The sequence below is a fragment of the Cebus imitator genome, unplaced genomic scaffold (assembly GCF_001604975.1).
Source record: "Cebus imitator isolate Cc_AM_T3 unplaced genomic scaffold, Cebus_imitator-1.0 Scaffold80, whole genome shotgun sequence".
Taxonomy (NCBI): Eukaryota; Metazoa; Chordata; class Mammalia; order Primates; family Cebidae; genus Cebus; species Cebus imitator.
The window spans coordinates 9,049,595-9,073,667 of NW_016107395.1; the positions used below are offsets into that span (position 1 = coordinate 9,049,595).

The 24,073-nt window shown below is 40.1% G+C and overlaps 1 protein-coding gene across 9 annotated transcripts in view; it reads right to left on the reverse strand.

Annotated features, from left to right (window-relative positions):
• Positions 1-24,073, reverse strand: part of ARL15 (ADP ribosylation factor like GTPase 15) — a 420,933-nt gene that overhangs the window by 283,589 nt on the left and 113,271 nt on the right. For all 9 annotated transcript variants that reach the window (XR_005201073.1, XM_017533220.2, XM_017533219.2 and 6 more), the window contains one exon: positions 4,670-4,814. Coding sequence is in view for 8 of the 9 variants with exons in the window: in XM_017533220.2 (XP_017388709.1) it covers positions 4,670-4,814 (145 nt within the window). In the remaining variant the exon portion in view is untranslated. The remainder of the gene's footprint in view (positions 1-4,669; positions 4,815-24,073) is intronic.

A 24,073-nucleotide genomic window follows, 5' to 3' on the forward strand; every position in this document is an offset into this window, starting at 1 on the left:
ACAGTATACATCTCATTTGTTTCTCACTCTCAGGGATAACTGCCTTTTGTTGCTTGACATTCACTGGCTTGAAAATTGTTGTTGTGTATATTTCATGAGCTGGTGGTGGTGGTTGTTCTTTTAGGTGGGAGAGCAAACCAGTTCCAGTTATTCCATTTTACGAGAAATCCTCACTCATTCTTGTGCTCACTGCCCTCTCTTGAGCATCTTCAGTCTCTCCTCTTCCCCTGATGAGAACCCTAAACCTCTGTCTACTAGCATGCTCAAGAGACCTTTTCTTATAGAAACAAATATGCTTAGCACTATTTTCTCTTTTTCTGTCCATCTTCTTGAAAGAATCATCTATATGCCAAAGAGCTAAGGAGGGAAAATGATATCTATCCCTCAATTCCTTTGCTTGCTCATCAATCCCCTCATTTCTCAGGTTGGTTTCCATCCCAATACTCTTCTGAAACCATTTCTACCATTAGTTATTAAATACCACATTGTCAGCACATCCAATGCCTTTCTCAGACTTTAGGCTTATGTTTACCTTATTTGACTGGTTCCTTTGATTTCTTGCCCATATTTGACTTAAAGGATATTATATAGAACTATCTGACCTATATTCCTTATCAAATACAGATACTGTAACATAAGCTCCAAAGAGCAGGGTTGTTTATATATTTTGTTAACTGATATATCCTTAGTCCTTAAGTCAGTGGTGGTTACATAACTGGTGTTCAATGAACGTGGAATTAATTAACAAAATATAATTGGTGCTTAGCATCCTTCTTCTCTCTTTCTACCCATTACCCCTGGACAATCTCATTCAAATCCACAGAGTGGTCTCTCAAATCTATCTCCCTATCTACAAAATCTCTCTAGTCTGCTTGTCTTTTAGCATTTGGATCATTATTGGATGTACTGTCAACACCTCAAAATTAGCATGCCCCAAACTAAACTCATTATTTTTATCTTAAAACTATCTGTCATGTTTCCCTACCTTGTTTTTTTCAACAATTCACTCAAACACAAAACTATAAACTTGACTCATATGTGATTGTTTTATCTTCCTTTCCTCTCAAATACCCAGCATGACAGTCACTTTTACCGTAGCAATAACATTCCCAAAAGCACTGTCCCTGCTGGATTGCCCATACATCTAACAGGCCTCCCCCAACAGCTTCTCTAGTCTCTAGCCTCAGATCCCCGCATACCTTACATCTCTGCATGCTGTGCCTTAACCCAGTAAAGTCACTAATCTTTCTCTGAATATGCCTATGCTTTCTATCCCTACTTCTCCTCACCCCATTCCTCTCTGATTAGATCTTGCCCATCATAAAAGAACCTACTCAAATGTAACCTTCACTGTGAGCTTTCTTTGACCCTCCAGATTAGAAACGCTCTCCTCTTTTAACATTCATATTTACACCATCAAGTGTATCACATATCAGATTCTGTCTTAGCACAGAGCCTGGCATATATTAAATAAGCAATATATGTGAACTGTTTTTGTTTTGTTCTGTTTTTGTTTTTTGAGACAGAGTTTCACTCTTGTTGCCCAGGCTAGAGTGCAATGGCGTAATCTGAGTTCACCGCAACCTCCGCCTCCCAGATTCAAGCGGTTCTGCTACCTCAGCCTCCCAAGTAGCTGGGATTACAAACAAGCACCACCATGCCCAGCTAATTATATATTTTTAGTATAGATGGCATTTCTCCATGTTGGTCAGGCTGGTCTCGAACTCCCAGCCTCAGGTAATCCACCTGCCTCGGCCTCCCAAAGTGCTGGGATTACAGGCATGAGCCACTGTCCCTGGCCTATGTGAACTGTTTTTATCAATACACAGCTTATCTTCCTAACCTGGGTATAAACTTCTTGATGGAAGCTTCATCCAAAGAGGCCACCAAAAAGGCATTGTGCCAGGTTCAGAACAATGACAACTCAAAGAAGCTTCATATCCAAAAAATTAGCCAACCTAATAACTAATTCATCAGAGAATTGACTAGCACACAATGATTCTGGTAAAACATATTATTAAAAAATTTAATCAAAACAAATATAAAATATAACTTACAAGTAATATAATTATGTACAGATAATCTTTTACACTATAATTCAAACTGTTCCTCTAGCAATAGTACTAGAAGATAACTCTCATAAGTGAAGAAGAGTACACTTTGTGTTACTCTTACACATATTTTAGAAGCTATTTTGCTTGAAGACAATTAAGCTAACAAAGTTTATATAACTTCATTGCACATTACTCAAAATATATTCACAGTTTTACAAACAATCAATTAAGTACATACTTCCATCAGAAATCCTAAACCTTGGATACTACCAAACTTCACTTGAACACCTGAACTGGCATCCTATCTCTAGTCCTGTAACAATAGCCATGTCACCATACCTTTGAACTTCAGGTAATTTAGAAACAGAATATGGAAAAGAATTCTTACCTGTCATATAAGGCTGTTATAAGGCTCACAAAGGACTATATAGATTCAATTTACTTTTTGCTTATGAATTTAACAGACATCTGTATCCATGCCCAAACCTTGTGCCAGACTGTGGGTATGCAATACCACATGCGATGCTCTATCTGCCCTTAGGAGATCATAACCAAAGATGGGGAGATGGGCACATATACAAAGCAATGCTACAGGCACTAACTGGGAGATATGTGGACAACGCCCAGTGGGGAGATGGGGGAATACTCGGTTCTGCCCAAGGAGAAAAGAAGGTAGTCAGAAACAGCTTCTGCAAAGAGGCTACGCATGAGCTCTGCTACTCCTCTCTGAGGTGTCTCCACTCATTACAATCCCCCTATTCTTTCCCTCATTCTAAAATCAAGCGATGTTTCTACTCCTGTAACAGCTCCGCAGTTTCTTATCTCAATTCTAAAATCTGAAAAGTCCTCAAAACCTACACTTTTTTTCCTAACTTATTTGCTGGCAAAACCTGCCCTGAACTGATGTAAGGTTCTTGATCAACAATATCCTTTCTACTTGTTTTAGGAAATTCTAGTTAATAATTCCATCATCCATCACCTAAGCCAGGAACTGAGCCAGCCATGGCTTTCTCGCTCTCACTCTCCAAACCCAACCGCACCAGGCTTTGTCAGTTCTAGCCCTCAAATATATATCGTACCTATTCCTTCCTCTTCTTCCCCCTGTAACTGCCTCAACCAAGGCCTTCATCATCTTAGCTGCACCATCGCAGTAATCTTCTGACTCCACCTCTAACCGCGCTCCTTACAACTTAGCCCCTATGTCATGGCCAGCGTGATCCTTCTCAAACGGACATCTGGTCATATAGTTTCCTTGCTTAAAATATTCTGATGTCTCTGTACTACCTACATGAAAATCCCAAACTCCTGAGCACAGTATGAAAGGTCTCCCAAGATTCAGCCACCACTGAGTACAACTCATCTCCTGGCACTCTATTAAACATACGCTGCAGCCACGCAGAAATGTGGTTTCCAGGGGTTGCCAATCGGTTTCATACTCCTTGCCCTCACACTGCCCCTCTGTTCCTGAATCCTCTTTCTTTTCCACCCCGGCAGCTTGTTTCTTGTACCAGGCCTACTTACCAAGTTCAAATCCAATGTAGCAAACCACATCGTACATCCTTCCCCTCCCCCAGTTCCAGGCAACACTGTCATGCCTCTTTCTTCCATGCCCCATCTATTTCTGGATATGAACTTAATGTTTATGTAGCCAGTATACTGAGACTCCTGGAATGCTGAAATCATTGCTTATCCCATGTCTAACACTGGACCTGGCACACAGTAGGTGTTCAAAATAAGCTGGTTGAGTGAACAGTCTTTCCAACTTTCCCAGACAAAATCTCACCCTTCTCCTTCCTTATCAGCTAACCCTACAGAGGAGCTCTGTTCTTTGTCTCCTGCAGCTGCTCTTCCATGATTTCCTCTAGCTTATGCTCTTCTTTCCTTCTTCATTGTCAGAAGAGAAAGAGGACACATTTGAGAAGTAAAAAATACCCCAACCAGGATTTCTCACTAATAACTTGAAACTGAAAACATTTCGGGCCAGATAACTCTTTGCTGTGGGAGCTGCCCTGTGCATTGTAGGAAGTTTAGTAGCACCACTGGCCTCTATCCACTAGAAGCCAGTAATACCCTCCCCACAAATGTCTCCGAAATGTCCCTAGATTGAGAACCACTGCCCTAGACTGACTTTTCTTAGCTATGTCAGGAAGCAACAGGAGAAGGCTGGTGCATAGTCTCCTGCACTGACCTTCCTCCAGGTGAAAAATGATGAGGAAAGAACATTCAGATTACATCAGTTTACTGTTTAGGGAGTGTGTGGCCAAGAAAAGAAGGCCGGAGTGATACTTCAAGGAAGGAAAGTACTCCATGGGTCCAAGATGAATCCATCTTGTCATATATCAGAGTTTCAGATTTCGCTTATATTAATATATTCCCAAGCTTCTTTTATTCATTGCCACTGACATGACCTGCTAGAGGGATATAGGATACAGCAATTTAATGCTATTAAATCCATTTCAACTCTGAAAAAGAGATAGTGTTTAAAATTAAAATAAGCTGACTAAAGCATTAAACTATAAGTAGAGGGGAGGTGAGGAACCACAAAAATTGCAGAGGAAACTAAGACATCTTGGCATGAGAAAGAAAAAGGGACAGAACCCCAGCACAGTACCCACCTGTGGTCGACACGACGTTCTCAGGGCTTTCGCTGCAGAGTTTGGACAACAGACTGGTTTTGCCAGAGCCAGTGAGGCCTATGCAAACCAGGTCGTATTCTGGCCGTGCAGGTGGTGGTCCCTTGCAGCAAAGTGCTCTAAAACACTGCCAAAAGAAGGGGGGAAAATGTTCCTTTAAGTAAGAGTGTAGAAACAAACCTTAGTCACATTGAAAATGACTGAATACGTATTAAGAAGTAATTGAATAAACTATTACTTATAAGGAAGAAAATGGTAACTTTAGAATGGTGAAACCTGGAGACACCACTCTAGCCAAGTGATCAAAGTTAACATTCTCAGTTATGAAACGTTTGTCTACTTCATGGCCCCGTTCCTGCTGTGGCAGGTGCACTGCAAGGAGCATGACATCATCCCGCAGCTTTCCTGCCAAAACCACACAACCTCAATCTAAGCATGAGGAAACCAGATAAAGCCAATCTCAGGGGTATTCCATAAGGCAACTTGCCTGTTCTCCAAAATATCAGTCTTAAAAGTCAAAGAAAGACTGAGGAACTGTTCCATGTTAAAGAGGACTAAAAAGACATAATAAAAAAATGCAATACATCTTGGACTGGATCTTAGATCAAGAGGGAAAAAAATACCATAAATGACATTATTGAGACAGTAAGTGAGCCCTGAATATAGATTGCATATTAGGTAAGAGTACTGTATAACGTTAAATTTCCTGAATTTAATCAATGTACTGTGGTTATATAAGAAAAATCATTGTTTTGAGAAAATATTCTCATTACTTATAATACCTCTAAGTATTTAGAGGTGAAGAGTCTTGATGTCCACAATTAATTGGCTCAGAAAAATTCTAAATCTCCAGCTCCATCTTTATCTAGTGAGGGGAGTGAGAAAACCAACATGACAAAATGTTAATGACTAGTGATACTGAGTGAAAAGAATTAGAGGAAAATTCCTTGTTCTGGTCTTACCACTGTTTGATATCATTTCAAAATACAAAGATTTTTAAAATCATTAAATAGCATCTCTGTACATATCATTGCCTTTATGGCCTTTGCTAAATTGTTTCAGGTTAATCAACCAGGGTACTATGAACTGTAGTATAGTTTGGGCACTGCACAAACCTGTTTGCTCTGCAAGAGTTAATGACAAGGGGATTTGGGCTGGGCACTGTGGCTCCCACCTATAATTCCAGCACTTTGGGAGGCCAAGGCTGGCGGATTACCTGAGGTCAGGAGTTCGAGACCAGCCTAGCCAACGTGGTGAAACCCTGTATCTACTAAAAAGACACACACACACAAAAAATTAGTCAGGCCTGGTGTCGGGTGCTTGTAGTCCCAGCTACTCAGGAGACTGAGGCAGGAGAATCACTTGAATCTGGGTTGCAGAGGTAGCAGTGAGCCAAGATTCCGCCATTGCACTCCAGCCTCGGCAACAAGAGCGAGACTTCATCTCAAAATGAAAAAAAAGAAAGCCAAGGGGATTTGGGAGACAGGGTGTCCATGCAGCTTTTGATCTTTCTACTTATCCCATATTCATTTGTTAGGGGCCAACTATGTGCCAGCTTGTAGAGCCTGAAACATTTAGGGCCTAAATGATTCATGAGAGAAAGAGGGAAAGGGGGAGACAGGGAGGAAAGGAGGCAGATCTACTCACTTCTGGGTCATCTGGAGATCATGAGAGAAGAGACCTATAAAAAAGCCTGTGTTGATTCATCTCACTCAGATAAAATCTGAGTCCTAATTGGCTGTCATACTCTCCTAAATCAAGCTTGATTGTCTCTCTCCCTCATTTCTCACATCTAATCAACAAATCCAGTTCATATGACCTCTGAAGTAGCTCTAGGATTGTCCGCTTCTGTCCAACCCAGGCCATCATCACCTAGACAGCATCAACATCCTCCCACTGGTTCCAGCATATTTGTTCTTATACCCCCTATTCTCCACACTGCAGCCACTGGATTGCATATAAAGAGAAAAATCTGACCTGTGCTTAAGCCACCACAGTGACTTTGCCCAGCTCTTGAGCCCAAACCCTTACCATTGTCTACCCCACACTCCATGATCTGCTCCAGCCAAGCTCACCAGCCTCATTGCCCTCACTCCCATAGCTCCTCCAGCCATGCCCTCTCTCACCTCAATTGAGGCATGTAATACATTGTTCCCTCTTCCAGCACTTCAGGACTTAGCCAACCCCTCATCATTTTTAGGTCTCAACTTAATCATCCTATGCTCAGGGCAGTCTGCTCCAATCCTAAGATTGTGTTAGCAATTCATGTCTACAAGGCTTTTGTCAATTCATTACACAGACAGTTACAGTTTCTTATTCATCACCAGCCTATGAGAACCATGTCTGTCCCCCTTCATCTCAGTACCCCCAGTGTCTAGCAGAGAACATGGCATAGAATCTACCTTCAGCAAATAATTGTTGAATGAAGAATGAATGACTCTCAAATTTTACCTAAGGAAAAAAAAAAAAAAGAAAACATAGAGACTAATAATATGCTTGATTTATGCTCTCTGGGCCCTCCACACTTCAAGAAAATAATGTCAAAATAAGAAACCCTGGACTTTTTCACTTAGCTTCAATGCCATTAGTTAGCCTGGTTCCAGAAAGAGTGGTTTTGGTATACAGGATCAAATTTCTTGGTAAATTAGAGCTTCTTTTTGTTCTAAATTCACTTTTCCTCCATTTGTAGGAGGTTCTGCCTGCTTCTGGTAAACAATTCTATGACCCATATTCTTCGTGGGTTTATTCGATGTTAATCCTCCCAGTCTTTTCAAGCCTGATGAGTCCTACTTATTTCAGTCTGCCTTCATCCTTTGAGATGTTCTTCTCTGACCTTCCTTTAGTTCCAGCACACCATCTCCCACAAGATTAATGACCACAACTACTAACAGCATTCGAGACGCCAACACATTACATTGTGGATTCATATGAAGGCTGGCTGATATTGTCTGACTTTAATAAACTTTTTATAAAGTCTGTCTCCCAGGTTCAGGATGAGAGTTTTTCCCAGAAATACATTTATTTATGGATGCATCTATTCCTTCAAAGATGACTACTGGCTAGCAGCTGTTCAGACTTAGAAGAGGTCTTCCACATTCAACTAGGACACACAACAAAACCAGTCACACAGTTTGTTTTACTGGGCTGCTTTGGTTTTAGTTGGGGTTCAAGGAGGAGAAACCCTATTCCTGCTCTAGAAGCCCTCATTCTCACTCAGCTCCCTGCCGGAATTCCTCTGGATATCTCCTGGAGGAAGGCTGGCCTGACAACACTGGCCCAAACTATCATAAATCTTTAATATCAAATAAAACTGTATGTGACTGATTGTTAGAGCATCCTATTTAAATTATTCACGTTATTATCACTCATATTTTTGCCAAACACTCCAGAATTTCACCTTCATGTTCTTTTTAAAATTCGGAGTATAAAAACTTTGTAGCCCATGCCACTAATATCTATATCACCTGCTTATTCTAGGTCACCTAAGACATCTCTGACACAAAAGATAATTTCGCAGTGACAGCAGTGATATTCTACTCCACTGTGTTTTCTCCTCTCTTTCTCTTTCTTTTTTTTTAAGCCAGTCTCTCTCTGTCCCTTAGGCTGGAGTACAGTGCTGCAATTGACACTCACTGCAACCTCCACAATCCTAGGCTCAAGCAATCCTCCCACCTTAGCCTCCCGAATAGCTGGGATTATAGTGTGCACCACTGCACCCAGACAATTTTTGTATTTCTTTGTAGAGACGAGGTTTCACCAAGTTGCCCAGGCTGGTCTCGAATTCCTGAGCTGAGGTGATCTGCCCGCCTTGGCTTCTCAAAATGCTGAGATTACAGGTGTCAGCCGCTGAGCCTGGCCTCTCTTCTCTTTTTATATTCTCATCAGTGATGTCATCTTACTCTCATGGTTTCAATCATATAGCTGAATATCATAAAGACATCCAACATGACATCTCCCCCTGCAACTCCTCAAGCTCTTTCTCAAAGTCCAGGCTCTGCAGTTCCAGCTGTTCTACAAGAACCCAAACTAAAACTGAATAAAACAAAAGCCTCCCCACAAAACCCCAGGCTATGGAAATAAGGTACTTTGGAACATAAAGGGCAGACTGATATTTATTACAAGGCAGAATCTTTGAAATAAACCACAGACTCTTAGAAATAAACATATATTTGAAATGACTGAATAAACCAATCCTATGGTTAACAGGAACAGTGTCAGATTTTGAGTCAACAAGATAAAACTTTTAAGGGTATGCTACTTCCAATGTGGATGGAATGGTCAGGTTTTCTGAGTCAGTTCCTAAAAACTATACAGAGTTTTCATTTGTTTTTTGCTTTAAAACTTAATGAAGCTTTGAATCCTATAGTCAATTTACTTAAAATTACTCATTTTGGCCTCTAGACTATACTGTACCAAAGTTCATTGTGTGTGTCTCCTACAGCAGCTCTTGCATTGTGAAGAGTAAGCCCTTTTCACTGTTGTACAATGCGAAACACAATGCTGTCGGCAGTCCTGACAGCAAGCGGCAAACTCAGGCCTCATTCCCAGGCCAGACACTGAGGCATTGTGTAACTCTGTTCAAGCCTCATAAAACTATCCATGCTTCAGTTTCCCCATGATTAACCAGTAACGTTTTAACACTCTCTGCCACTTCCTTTCTTCAAGAGGATGTTATGAGGTCTGGGTGCAATACATTATGCTGCTAAGAAAGGCGCCATACGGGTAAATAACTGTTCATCACGATGTTCATTTTCCCAAGGTATCTTAGATGATAGTTAGCTTCCTCGGACAAGAGTCTGGCTGCCCGATATACAGCCCAGACTGTAGTACTTCCATCAGCCCACAGCAGCCTCCACATGTTCCAGTGTATCCAGTTCAGCCCAAGACACTAAACACACACAACTTGTCCCCACTCCCCTGGTAGCAGCAAATAGAGAACAGAGGCAGTCTGAATATAAGTATAGTCTCAGGGGGGCCAACCAAGGTCATGGTCTCCATTGCCTAGACTGCTTCAGTTCACAGGCCTTTTCACACAGGGTCAGTTATGATTCTGTCTTTTTCTAAAGAACCCAGTGTATCCACTATATTATGTCAGAACACAGGATGTTTCCCATGCTGCATATCCACAAACTTCTAGAGCTGTATTTGAGGAAACGGTGTACCTAGGTCTTGAGAGGGGGCAAAGACCAGAATCATCAGTTATAACTGGCGATATCGTAGACTTTGGACAGATCATATAATCATATAATCAACAGCTGAAATAACAGATTTGCTTAAAAGCAGAAGTAAACCCCTTAGAAATATGTGCTTAAAAAGGAAGGTGACTCCATATGTTCTCACTCATATGTGGGTGTTGAACAACGAGAACACGTGGACTCAGGGAGAGAAGCATCACACACAGGGGACAGTTGGGGGGGTAGGGGAGAGACAATGAGGGGTGGGGCGGGAGGAGAGGGTGGGGAGGGATAACATGGGGAGAAATGCCAGATATAGTATGCACCTAAAGTAAAATAAGTAAATTAAAAAAAAAAAAGGAAGGTGACCTCAAACATTGGAAATAAAGGAAAGCAAAAGATAAAACTGCTAGAGTAAAATAAGGACTGGCATTTCAGTCTGGTGACCTAGTACCAAGACAGCAAGATTATCTTAAAATGTCTCCATTTCTGTTAGGGACAGAAATAAGGTATTTATTTCCCCAACAGTACCAGACTTCGTAGGTCTAACAGAACACTGTATACAATAGGTACTTGATGAATAGCCCCTCATGTCAACACTGCAAAGCACTAATTAAGCATTTAATTGTACATCTCATTTTCCTCTATATTTCCACCTTAATGACTTCAGCTACCTCCAAATCACCACCAGTCCTTCATATGGTCTGGGCACTTTGTGTTTCTATGCCACCCTGTTCCTGTGCACACAGAATAAAATTTCCTCCCCTCATTCCTACTTGGCAAACTCCTATTCAACATTCTGTTTAAAGGGCACCTCCTCTGAGAAGTCTTCAGTTCCTTCGGAGAGAACTAATCCTTTTTTCCATTTTTGGTCCTGTACACACTAGCACTACAGCTAATACTGTGCCACACGTATTCTTTCTAAGATTCATTGTGTAATAGAAATATTCACACAGATCCAAAGACATATCCATTCTTGGTCCTATTATTGGTTCAAAAAGCTTAATTTTACAGCTACCAAGGCACCAACACAGAGCAGCAAAGTTGTCCTACAAATATGTGTTTCTAGATGAGAATCTAGCTCCAAATCCTCCCACTGTGGCACTGGCCCCTGCATTGCCAGTATTTCCTACCATCCTGTTTCACTAAATTCCCAGCCCTTTGGGACATGGCATTTGTTTCAATTGATGCTCTGTTTTTCATCATGAATACATGATTTTATTCTGAGCATGATTTCAATTTGATTGAAGCTCTGTATAGTTGCTGGAAACTTTTCTTCAGTCGGCTTCGGGACTTCCCCACAGCCAGACGACCCAAGCCCCACACTGTTTCCTTCTCATTTCAATACTGGTCTCGCCAGACAGAAACACAAGGTCTCCTAAGACAGTTCACCAGGTCTTTCTCTATGCGGCCCAAGGGTGGGGCTGAGCACCGCCCTCAATAAATACTTGTTAGATTAATGAAACATCCATAAGTTGGTACCTAAAGGGAAGAGCAAAGTCACCCACAACTTTAAGTGGGTATGTTTCTCACGCAGCTGGCTTCCAAACCACAAAGAGGCAGCTATTCATTCTGACCCTTCTCCGACTCTCATAATGAAGAAAAAAATAAGCTTCTAAAAGAAAGTCAGTTTCTAGAAATATTCTCTAACACTAAGCATGTTCAATGAGTAAAACATTAAGATGTGCTTGAATATCTAAAATGGCTTGATTTAGAACAAAATATTTTCCAGGTCTGCAACAGCAAGATATGACTCTGTCTTTTGAAAACGTAACCCAATACAAAATAAAACAAACTACAAAATGTGTTACAGGATCTGTCAGAGCTGCTTGAGCTCTGTAGGAGACACTGGGAGGGGCGGGTGTCCTAATAAATTAAAAACAAAACCAAAAACAGCTAATGCTATTGAACACCAGATAAAAGCGACTTACGAGTATTAATTCATCTATTCCCTAGAAAACTACTATATGATTTCAATTTAAAGATGAGGAAACTGAGGCTTAAAGAAGTTAAGTAACTTGCCTATGTGGAACAAGACTCAAACCCTGGCAGTCTGGCTCCTGAGCTGTTTTCCAAACTTCTTCAGTGATAAGCCTCTAACTTCTGAGGGTGTGTCATGCAAAGGAGACTTTAGACCCATTCTGTGTAGAGGGCGACACAGAGATAGAGCTATTAAGTGGCAGAGCTGGGGTTCAAGCCAGGGTTATTCTGCTCCAGAGCCCTGGTTCATGCCCTCAAGTCAGGGATCGGGGCATCAGAAGTGGGTGCTCTGTTCTTTTGAGGGGGCGAAAGAGTGCTTTTAATAAGTTTGCCTGTGTAACAGAAGAGAAAACACCGGGCAAAGGAAGGCAAAGATACAAGTCTTTGTATTACCTCTTTACTTGTACCAGCAGGTTTATGGCTAAAGTATCTCTCATTCCAGGCAAAGCGGACCCACAGCTCTTTTGGAGTTAGAGGAGTTGGGTGAGAAATAGTATCCTTAAAGTTCGCGTCCTGCTGAATTAGAGAGCAGGGGAGGAGGAGGAGAGGAGATTGGCTGGGATAGAAGAAAAGGGGATACCAAAGTGCGGCTGGCTTCTCTCTTTCACATGGTTTGCTTCTTTCCTTTAACCCTTTTTTGTCCTCTGGAAAGGATAAAACTTATGTATTAAGAGAAGCCAGCCGGGTACAGTGGCTCACGCCTGTAATCCCTACACTTTGGGAGGTCAAGGTGGGTGGATCATTTGAGGTCAGGAGTTTGAGATCAGCTTGGCCAATGTGGTGAGACCCCATCTCTACTAAAAATACAAAAATTACCAGGTGTGGTGGTACATGCCTGTAGTCCCAGCTACTCAGAAGGCTGATACTCAGAAGGCTGAGGCAGGAGAATTGCTTCAACCCCAGGGTATAGAGGTTGCACTGAGCCGAGATCATGCCACTGCTTTCCAGCTGGGCCACACAGTGAGACTGTTTTGAAAAATTTTAAAAAAAAAAGGAGAAGAAGCCCATGTGGGCTGCAGAGATTTCTAATCCTAAGCATAGCAGTAAAGGAAAAAAATCTCTTTGGAACAGTCACAGATTATATGTGTATATAAATTATACATTAAAATATATGTGTGTGTAAATTATATCTCAATAAAGTAAATAAATAAGCAAATACTAAATAAAATATTTTGCAGGAGACTGGAGGAGATTATGGGAGAAAATATATAAATAAACCAGGTTATGCAGAAAGGTCTGTGAAGGAGAAGGTCTATAATAAGTATACCATCTCTTAGCTAATCCTGGCTTTCCAGTTGTAAGGAGAGAAACAAATATCAAATATGTCCCGATGTCTTAGGGTAACTAGTGGTTCTTGTAAATAAGTTCCAAATGGCATCTATAACAAGAGAAATAATAAACAGGGCAATGGAGTGCTGTGAAGAGGCCCCTGGCTGCCAGACACATCCCAGCTGGAAGACTTCTCCACGTTCCAAGAGCAACCTATGTTTTGAGGTGGAAATCCTGTCATCCTTTAAGACCCTTGTGGGAAAAAACAACAAATTGTTTTTACAGAAGGTGGGTCAAACCTTTCAGCCATGTGGGCTGTTGGGAGCACACAGATGAAGGCTTTGGCCTGGAATTGTCCCAGGGCTGAGGCTTCTGGCCAATACATCACACTGCCTCAGGACACTAAGTCTGTCTTTGCCTTACCCTTTGTATTTCTCAATCCACATTCCTTTTTGGGGTGAAATACTCCATTATTTCTGCTTTGTTCTGGGCTGTCTCCTGTCTCTGTCCCTATTAACTCGTGGCAACAAAAGAAACAAACAGAAGCAGGGGATTTCATGCTTAGCAGCTATAGACATTGGCCTCACAGCTTTGCAGAGGGGCAGACATCTGAGACTTTGAATGGAAGAGAGTGCCGCTGCGCTGAACCAGACCTGGGGCCCACGTGGCTCCCAGTCTGCATCAGTCATCCCTGATCAGGGGCATTCATGAGTCTTGGGATGTGGAATTCAAGATGAACCAAACGTGAGGTTTTAAAAGTTAGGGCATGATCTGATCATTAGATTTAAAGAAACAAATTCAAGATTCTCATATAATTCCCAGCTATGCATAATTTCAGATTATCTCACATTAGAAACAGATCTGAGGAATAGGCTTTTTTTCTTTTATTAGGAAGAGAAGCTAAGAAAAAAAATAAATGTTTCTTTTTTAAAAATAGTAACTCATATTGTAATGGCTTGATGGGAAATCTAATTTTTAAAAATCAATTTTTATAATAACAGAAGTATGCAATACAAGCAGCAACAAAATACCCAGGCATGAATGTCTGTAATAGACCTAAGCTTTATATGCCATATTCATAAACATCTCCAAATCAGGGCCTCACCTAGGTCAGTTTCAGACCATGCACTATTTTCTCTCTAAAGAGCAAAGTAATACAATTTAAATGGAAGTGAATGAGAAACCAATGCATTTTACAGCAAATCTCTTTTTTTTTTTTTTTTTTTTTTTTTTTTTGGTGATTACCTGAACAAAACATTTCTAAACACAAAGTAGGGCATAAAAATACACAAACATTTTTAACATTCCTTTTTTCTATATTTTATACACTTGAGAAGAGTCAGGACGTGAAAACATTTAAAAGGAGCTGGGTGGCCGGGCACAGTGGCTCATGCTGGTAATCTCAGCACTTCGGGAGGCCAAGGGAGGAGGATCGCTTGAGGTCAGGAGCTCGAAACCATCCTATTCAACACAGCAAGACCCCATCTCTTCAAGACAAACATTTTAAAATTAGCCATGTGTCATGGCATGCACCTGTAGTTCCAGGTCCTGATAGGCTGAGGTAGGAGGACTGCTGGAGCCCAGGAGTTCAAGGCTGCAATGAGCTATGATTATTCCGCCGCACTCCAGAATAGGCAATAGTAACCCTGTCTCAAAAAATAAAAACAACAACAACAAAACCAAAAGAGCTAGGCTCCATAAGTAAACCTTCAAATGGATTTAAATATCACCAAAAAAATTTCCTAGGAAAGATCTCAATAAAGTAGATCCTTTCCATTCAAAAAAAGAGGAAAACAAACAAAAATTGTTTTTCTTGTAGTCCTTAAAAGTGGAAATTCTATTCTATTCTTTACTTAACAATCTTTTTGGCTCCATAAAGATGGAGCTCAGTCCCATATATTCTTCTAGTCACCAATTCCTATGAATCTGTCCAACTTTGCCTCTACTTTCTCTCTGTTCCTCCCTGACCCCAATACCTTTGTTCAGGACATCACCACAGGTTATCCTTTGGATAACCACACTATCTTTTCTCCTAACTGGTGTCATTAGCTCAGGTCTTAATCCTACTCCAATTTAGTCTCCAGAATACTATGTTTTTCCCCTGATTTAAAATATTTCTATAGCCACCCACAGTTGTTAGGATAAAGTACAGACTCCTTATCCAGGCAGAAAAGGAGCTTTACAATCTGACCTTTGCCTTCATTTCTGGCCTCCAATAGTTATTATGGGGATTACATGAAATAATGTTGAACATCTAAAACATGTTTTGACTCACAAAACTTGATTGAAAATATTATTTTCCCCCCATATACATGGCCCTCATGGCAATCATATGCACCACCATGCAGTTCCTGATCCATTCTCTTTCCTGCTCCATGTCAGCAAAGGGGCTGGCTCCCTGCCTACACGTCCTTCCTCACTGTTTTCCTCCGGCTGGCTCTTAGTCATCCTTCAAAATTCAGCTCAATGATCCTTTAAGATGACTTCTGTGACCCTCAGTCTGGTTTGGATGACCTTCTCCAAACTCCCTTACTACGCTTTCTATTCCACTGTCATAACACTCATCATTCTGCCAAGTACAATTGATTTGCCATCCATCTTCCCCCACTGGACTTAGTGCACTTGAATGTAGGCACTGCTTCTAATTCAACTTTGGAACATGAGTGTCTGAGCAAGCCACGTGGTCAGATGTGCTTCCAGTGATGTGTGTGGCTGTGATTAAAAGCATGGTTAGACAAGCCTGAAATCAAACCCTATGGCAATTAGGACAAATTACTTCACTGATAGCTGTTACCTAATCTAGAAAATAGGAATCATCTCACAGGACTGCTGGGAGTAGTAAATAAGGTACTGTATACAAAATGCTCAGCATAGTACTCAATAATCAATAGATGTTATTAACATCATGAGTGCTAATATTAGATTTTTCACTTACAATAGTGTTTCCTAAAGAAAACATTAGGATTCTTCTCACAGACAATTACAGATAATTCAGGGTTTAGGTTTATTTTAACATCAATTTGGTCAAAGATCTGATACGATATACCAAATCCCAATAGTGGCTAATGACATAAAGGCAGTCCTTTTGGTTTGCAATAATAACAATTAAAAGGTCGTAATATGACATATAGTGGGACAATCATTGGATTTTTTTCTTCCCCTGAAGGTGAAAACCCCTAAAAACACACTTTCAAGAATTACTAGTCTATCCTAACAGTTAAATCAACTCTCTTTGAATGTAAATTTCTATGTAGACCTAGACAAAAGCATAATAGGACAGAAGTGTCTGTAATCCCTGTACATTCTCAAATCACATTGCTTTAACTACTGACAAAGACAAATGTTTACTATGGTCTAGCGCTGAGAAGCCAATACAGTGAGCGAAATGCTATCTCGCCTCACACATCAACACACGTGCTAGACAGATTCTGATTGCAAAGTCTGTTATTGGTGATGAAAGAGGCAGAGAGGGCACAGCTGGATATTTCAGATCCACAGCTGAGCTGGCAGCAGTGAGAGTTCAAGCCATCTTCTCACTTTAAAAGCTGGAATGAATCTGTGAGAGTTAGTTAAAGGTGTGCTTTATTAAAGAAGCACTTTCCGACTACTGTCAAACTTCACAAGCAAAAGCTGAACACATAGCTTAAGGCAGATGTTTGTGGGGTCACCTATCAGATGTCAACTGATCTCTTTCAGCACCCACAAATCACTTATCGAAAATGAAATACCAAAACAAAAATTTCCCTTCAAGACTAAATGTAGCATGTGGACTTAATTTATATTATGAATGCTTTTAGTATTTGCTTTATATTATGCTCTGAAATTAGCACAGGCACAAATGCCTTAAATTATGTGTCTTGAATTTATAGCCCAAATTACATAGATTATACAAGTACCATATACAGATTCATGAAGATATTAGAGAGACTCCATGGGCCTGATACGTTTAACTAGGGTTTTACTAAAAGTCTGAGTAGCATCGACTTTTTTTTTTTTTTTTTTTGGTCAAACAAAGCACTAACTCCATCAAAGGAGTTCTCAAACTACCAGGAAAATATGATACTTGAACATCCCAAGTGTTTCTTAAAAAGGGATGTCCTCCTTTTCCTTTTGTACAAAACAGGGTTCAGATTGCAAATAACACAAAAGCAATTTATTGGAAGGATACTGATAATTCACAGAATTGAAGAGAAGGATAAAGAACAGCAAGAACCAAGGCAGCCCAAGGTAACAGTTGTAAGTTGTAGGAGTTGCCACTTGTGCTAACTGCTTGCCACCCTACACCAAACTCCACTGCAGCATGAGAATGACATCAGAAGGCTCCAACACCACACTGTGCGCCACTGAGCTGAAGTGTCTAACCAGCCAAGCCTTCCTGGGTTTCATGCTGGGGACCTGGCTGCCAGGTGGTTGAGAAAAAAATAGCTGCCCCCTGCCATCAGCAATGGAAGGAGGAAACCCTGATTCCAAGTTCTTGTGGGATTTTCTCCAAACCAGGGCAGCTCAAACCAGTATCAACTATACATTTGGTCCTCTGGCCCAACAGACAGCAGAACTTACCTAGTACTACAATTGAAAGACATAAAATAGTCAGAATGTATTTATTCATCTTCCAATTCCACAGACTGATTCTGACTGAATGTGCTAGAGTCTTGGGAACATCTGAGAGTCAGTCTGAACCAAGCCAGGGGACAGGATGAGGGCTGGTAGAAAACCTGGAGTGAATTTTCCTGAGCAAACATGTTTTGCCCTCTCAGTGTCCTACTTGTTATTTAATACTCAGCTCTATTCTACATGTATTCCTTTCTCCCTTTCTTTATTTTTGCCGATAAATTATCACATGTAAGAAGACAAGTCTGGCTGTGAATGTAGAGGAGGCAAATGCCTGACAGTTCATATGTTCATACTTGCATATTTTGCTTTCCTTTCACCTTCATATCTTATGGGGAGAAAATGGGACAGGACGTACTTGAAGCCATTTGTGGCACCTAGCTTTTGTTAATTAAACACAAAAACTCAGTGGGATAGTCTGAGCTATTGTTTGTCACTAGCAATGTAGATAGATATAAACTCCTTATGGATGTGTGACTAGCCATTCTTTTCTTTCTTTTTTAAATAAAACCATTCTGGGTTTCAACTGTTTGTCTAAGTAAGGTACAATCCTTCAAGTCTCCCTTTTCCAATTTTCAAGTCACACCACAATTGTGAAGCAACTATTATAATAAGAACAAAAAAACTACTCATCTGGAACATGTAAAAAAAAAAAGTGCAGCAATCATATTTATGGTTAGCAATAAATAAATAAAGGTCCTTGGCTAACAAACTCAGCTTTCCCAAAAGGAAAAAACCTGAAGGCTCACAGTAAACTATCATGTTAAGAAAAAGCAGTGGGGGAATGGGAGTGGGAGGGAAAGGATTAGGTCAAGGCATGTGTTTTATAGAAAAGGACATTATGCCTCATTTGCTTGGTGAATCTGTGGAAATAATTTATGATATTCCATACAAGGAATTATGACTCCATCCTGTACAGACTACTTAGCTCCCCATGGCTCTTCATAAGCAAGAAAGGGCATGTTCATGACTCTTTGACTTTAGTGTTAACATTGATTTTATAATTACAATAATATTGGATACCAGGGTTCTCAAGGGAATTTTTCACAGACAAATTAGAGACAGTGTTTGCCAGAGATAAAATATTCATCACCAAAAGAGTACATAAAATGTATCTGAGAGCATCAGGGCTCACTTGGGATCCACACAGGAGGAATACAACATCACCAGAAAAATGCAAGAATTCTCTGATATGTAAAAATCTGAAACAAAGAATGTCAGTCTTAACAAATTCTGCATATATTAAAATAAGACCTCATTGTCACATAATCTGGGGACATTCAGGTAGGGTAGAGAATTAAAAATAGCCCTGAAATTTTCTTAACAGGGCTTCCAAAGCAAATATGTAACATGGACCCACAGCTCTCTTTTCAATCCAATTAATTTTAAATTTCTTACAAATTGCAAACTTCTCTTTGCCTGAAGTTTACATCTCAGGCTAACCTTTTTTTGTGTGTGAAATCATTAGGGTTTTCTATATATAGGTTCATATCATTGGCAAAGTCAATGTGCAAAAATTAGTTGCATGTCTATACACTAATAATTAACAATTTGATAAAGGAAATGTCTATACACTAATAATTAACAATCTGAAAAGTAAATTATGAAAATAATTCCATTTATGATAGCATGGAAAATAATAAAACACTTAAGAACTAACTTAACTAAGGAGGTGAAACACTTGTACAACAAAAGCCACAAAACATTGCTGAAATAAAGAAGATACAAATAAATGGAAACACGTCCCATGCTCACGGACTACATGACAATATAAGACAATAATGTTAATGTGTCAACAATACCCAAATGGATTCAATGCAATCCCATCAAAATCCAAATAATATTTTTATGGAAATAGAAAAACCCACCCTATGATTCATATGGAATTACAAATGACAAAACAATCTTGAAAATAAAAAACAACGCTGGAGGAGTCACACATCCATATTTCAAAACAAAGGTACAGTAATCAAAATAGCATGCTATTAGCATAAACACAGACATATAGAACAATGAAATAGAGATCCCCAAAATAAAGCTTTGCATATATGGGCAAATGATTTTGGGCAAGGGTACCAAGACCATTCAATGGGAAAAAACAGTCTTTTCAACAAATCGTGCCAGGATACGCATATGCAGGAGAATAAAGTTGGACCCTTACCTAATGCCATATACAAAAGTTAACTCAAAATGAATAAAAGGCCTGAAAGTATAAAACTCTTAGAAGAAAACATAGGGCAGAAGCTTCATGACATTGAATTTGGCAGTAATTTCTTGGACATGATACTACAGACACAGATGAAAAAAGAAGCAATAGGCAAATTGGACTTTATCAAAACTAAAACATTAGTATAACAAAAGAAAATGTTAATAGCTTAAAAAGGCAGTTCATAGAATGGAAAAAAATATTTGTAAATCATACCTCTAATAAGAAATCAATATCCAGAATATGTAGAGAAACCTAAAACTAACCAATAAAAAAAACTCAGTTCAAAAATGGACAAAGGATTTGAAATGACATTTCTCCAAAGAAGATATATAAAGGCTAATTAAGTACATGAAAACATGCTCACTAATCATCAGGGAAATGCAAATCAAAACTACCGTGAGGGTTGGGCACGGTGGCTCGCGTCTGTAATTCTAGCACTTTGGGAGGCCAGGGCAGGAGGAAGTTCGAGGCCAGCCTGGTCAACAAGGTGAAACTTCGTTTCTACTAAAAATACAAAAAAATTAGCCAGGTGTGGTGGTGTGCGCCTGTGATCCCAGCTACTCAGGAGGCTGAGGCAGGAGAATTGCTTGAACCCAGGAGGCAGAGGTTGCAGTGAGTCATCTCCCTACTGCACTACAGCCTGGGTAATAGAGTGAGACACTGTCTCAAAAAAAAAAAAAAAAAAAAACTACAGTGAGATATCATTTATTAATGTATCCATTATGATGGCTACTGTCTTAGTCTGTTCCTGCTGCCATAATAAAATACCTGAGATGAGGTAATTTACAAAGAACAGGAGCTTATTTTCTCACAGTTCTGGAGGCTGGGAAGTCCAAGATCAAAGCACTGGCATTTGGTGTCTGGTGAAGGCCTTCTGCTACATCTTCACATAGCAGAAGACGGAGGGGCAAATGGGGGGCCTAGCTAGTTTCCTGGAAGCATTGTATAAAGGTATTAACCCCATTCATGAGGCCATAGCTCCCAGACTTAATCACCTCCTGAAAGCCTCACCTTTTAATACTATCACATTGGGTCTTAGGTTCCAACATATGAATTTTGGGGAAGACATGTACATGTACATTTTTTAAAAAACAAACCCACAACAATTTAGCACTCATCCAAAACCTATTCCTCCGGAAACTTTTCTCCTTAGTTAACGACTCAGGCCAAAAACTATAGAATAATCCTTGGCACCTCTTTTTCTCTCAAACCACACATCCAATCAATCTGAAAATTCTGTCAGCAATAGCTTCAAAATATATCCAGACTCCAACTACTTCTCACCACCTCTACCCTTACCACCCCAATCTAAGCCATCACCTTCTCTTGCTCTGATTATTCCAAAGTCCCACACTGGCTTCCTGCTTTCACTCAAATCTCCCTATAGTCTACAGCACAGTAGCCAGAGTGATCCTGTTAACATATATCAGATCAAGTCTCTTTCCCATTCAAAATACTCCAAAGGCTCCCATCTCACTCAGGCTAAAATTAAAGCCCTTACAGCAGACTACAGGGTCCTATAAAATCTGCCACTACTTCCTGCCTCCCCCACTCCTATTTCTATGACAACATCTACTACTATTTCTTCTCTCAGTCAGTTGCTCCAAGCAAACTGGCCTCCTTGCAGTTCCTGATCCACGCTAGGTAATATCCAACTTCAGGACCTTTGCTCTTACCATTCCCTCTGCCTAGAAATCTCTTGCCCTAGATATACACAAGATTCATAGTCACTCCTTTATGTTGTTTGGGTCTTTACTCACATATCACCTTTTCAGTGAGACCTGCCCTGATCACTCTGTTAAAAACTATAACCTCTCCCACCACAATATGTTCTATCCTCCTTACATGTTTTCCCACAGAACCTACTGTCTTCTAACCTACTCAGTAATTTACTTATTTACCTGTTTATTGTCAGTCTCCCCTCACTAGAACATAAGTCCCACGATGGCAAGAATTTTTGCAATCGTTTTATTAAACTATTTCCTAACCTTTTATTATTGGACAGAAGTTAATGGAATTCTATATTCTAGCCATATTTTTCTTGAATGGAAGGAACATATATCCTTTTAAATCACACCCTGTTACATTTGGCAAATCTTATACTTTTATCTGACTCCTCCTGTGTTTTTTCTTCCTCTAGGATTATTACACTAAGCTCATGCTAATGACAAAGAGAATGGGGTTGGAGGGCGGGTGGTCTAGGCAGGGTTTTAAAGTTTGCTAATCTTTTACAAGAAGGCACAAGAGAAGAAACCAGTCAGTCTGGTGAGAGAAAAACCAGAAAACAAAGCTTAAGTGTTTTAAGAGGGAGGAGGTAACCAACTAAGATGAATGTTTCTGAGTAGTTAGATCAGAACACACAGATAACCATTGTATCTGGGAATATGGTGATCTTCACAAGCACCATCCTACTGGGGTGGTGAAGACAGAAAGCAAGGATATGCATTTAGGTCCGGTGATACTTTTCATTTGACATGTTTCACATAGGACATTCCTTTCATTCCCATGGCTTCAACTATTTTGATGACTTCCAAATCCCCTATCTGCTTCAACCTCCCGCTCTGGAGAGCCAAACTAGAGTTTTTAAACTTCCTGTTAAACATCTCTAGATATCCCTAAGGTACTCTCAAACTAACAAAAATCCAAATTCAGTATCAATCCTATGACCCACAAAAGAAACTTGTTCCTTCTTCCTATATTTCCTATTTCAGTAAATGGCAGCATCATCCAATCCATCATCCAAAGCTTATCTCAATACTTTGTCTCTCACACTGTCCACAGTTGATACAAGTCTCCTATTTGTGTTGATTTCCCCTCTTAAATATTTCTGTAATACTCTAATCCAGGGGTCCCCAACCCCCAAGAAGTGAACCAGTACCGGTCCATGGCTGGTTAGGAACCAGGCCTCACAGCAGGAGGTGAGCGGCGGGTGGGCAAGGGAGCACTGTGGCTTGAGCTCTGCCTCCTATCAGATCAGCTGCAGCATTAGATTCTCATAGAAGCGGGAACCCTATTGTGAACTGCACACGTGAAGGATCTAGGTTGCACATTCCTTATGAAAAGTCCACCTGATGATCTGAGGTGGAACAGCGTCATCCTGATTCCATCCCCTTGACCGCAGTGGATGGAAAAACTGTCTTCCACAAAACTGGTCTCTGGTGTCAAAAAGCTGGGGGACCTTTGCTCTAATCTATTCCTATTGTTTTACAATAAAGTCTTTATTACTTTTTGCCAGAACTGTAACTACTTCAACTTAAGTACTCTACCTAGCACATCAAAGGTGCTCAATAAATATTTGTTGATTTCCTGAAATAGCTCATATGCTGTTATAAATGACTCAGATCTATGTTTACAAAATTAATGCTTTCCCTTAAAAAGTTTGGTTGAATTTTTAAAAAAACAAACTGAATAATTGGGGGCTGGGATATCATGAATGATAATATCTCTAAATAAAAACATCCCAAAACAGAAAGTTCTGTTGCACTTGGGTGTCCCCCGGGAGACTGTGGTAGTGAACATTAAAATCCTGATGGCCATGCACTGGAATTATTCCAGCTGACTATTAGTTTCTCTAGTCCCTTCTTATCCACCCAGTTTTCTTTGACAATATGCTTCCCCTTCATAACTTAACTCTATCTTGCCTAAAAGCTATAACTTCAATCAAAGAACTTAAGCATTTCTAAAGCAAACACAATACATGACATAAATTATTATTATCAGAGGCATGGACCCACTGAGATGTTCATTTTGAACAAGAAGAGATAAGTCAAGCCTGGGAGAACACAGGTAAGGAAAAGAGATTATTCCAGTCTAATATGCAAGGCTTCTCATCTCTCCTTCATTTTTATGAGATCTGCAACATAGTCTTAACACTGATAACCTCCACAGGGCCTCACCAAGAAAGGATAGGAAAGACCTCAGAAGTATTTTGGCCCTAAAACATTTTTGAATCAAGTTAGAGAAAGTTATGAAACCCACAGTTGTCATACTTGACTTGCATCCAGTAACACAATTCAAATGAAGCATGTAGTCTAGATGGCTGATAGTTTTCAGCTGGCTGTACTTTCTAGCCACCTAATACGAAAAATCTAATCTCACCCTAATAAAAATCTTTGACCTGGCAAAAAAAAGAAATATATACCT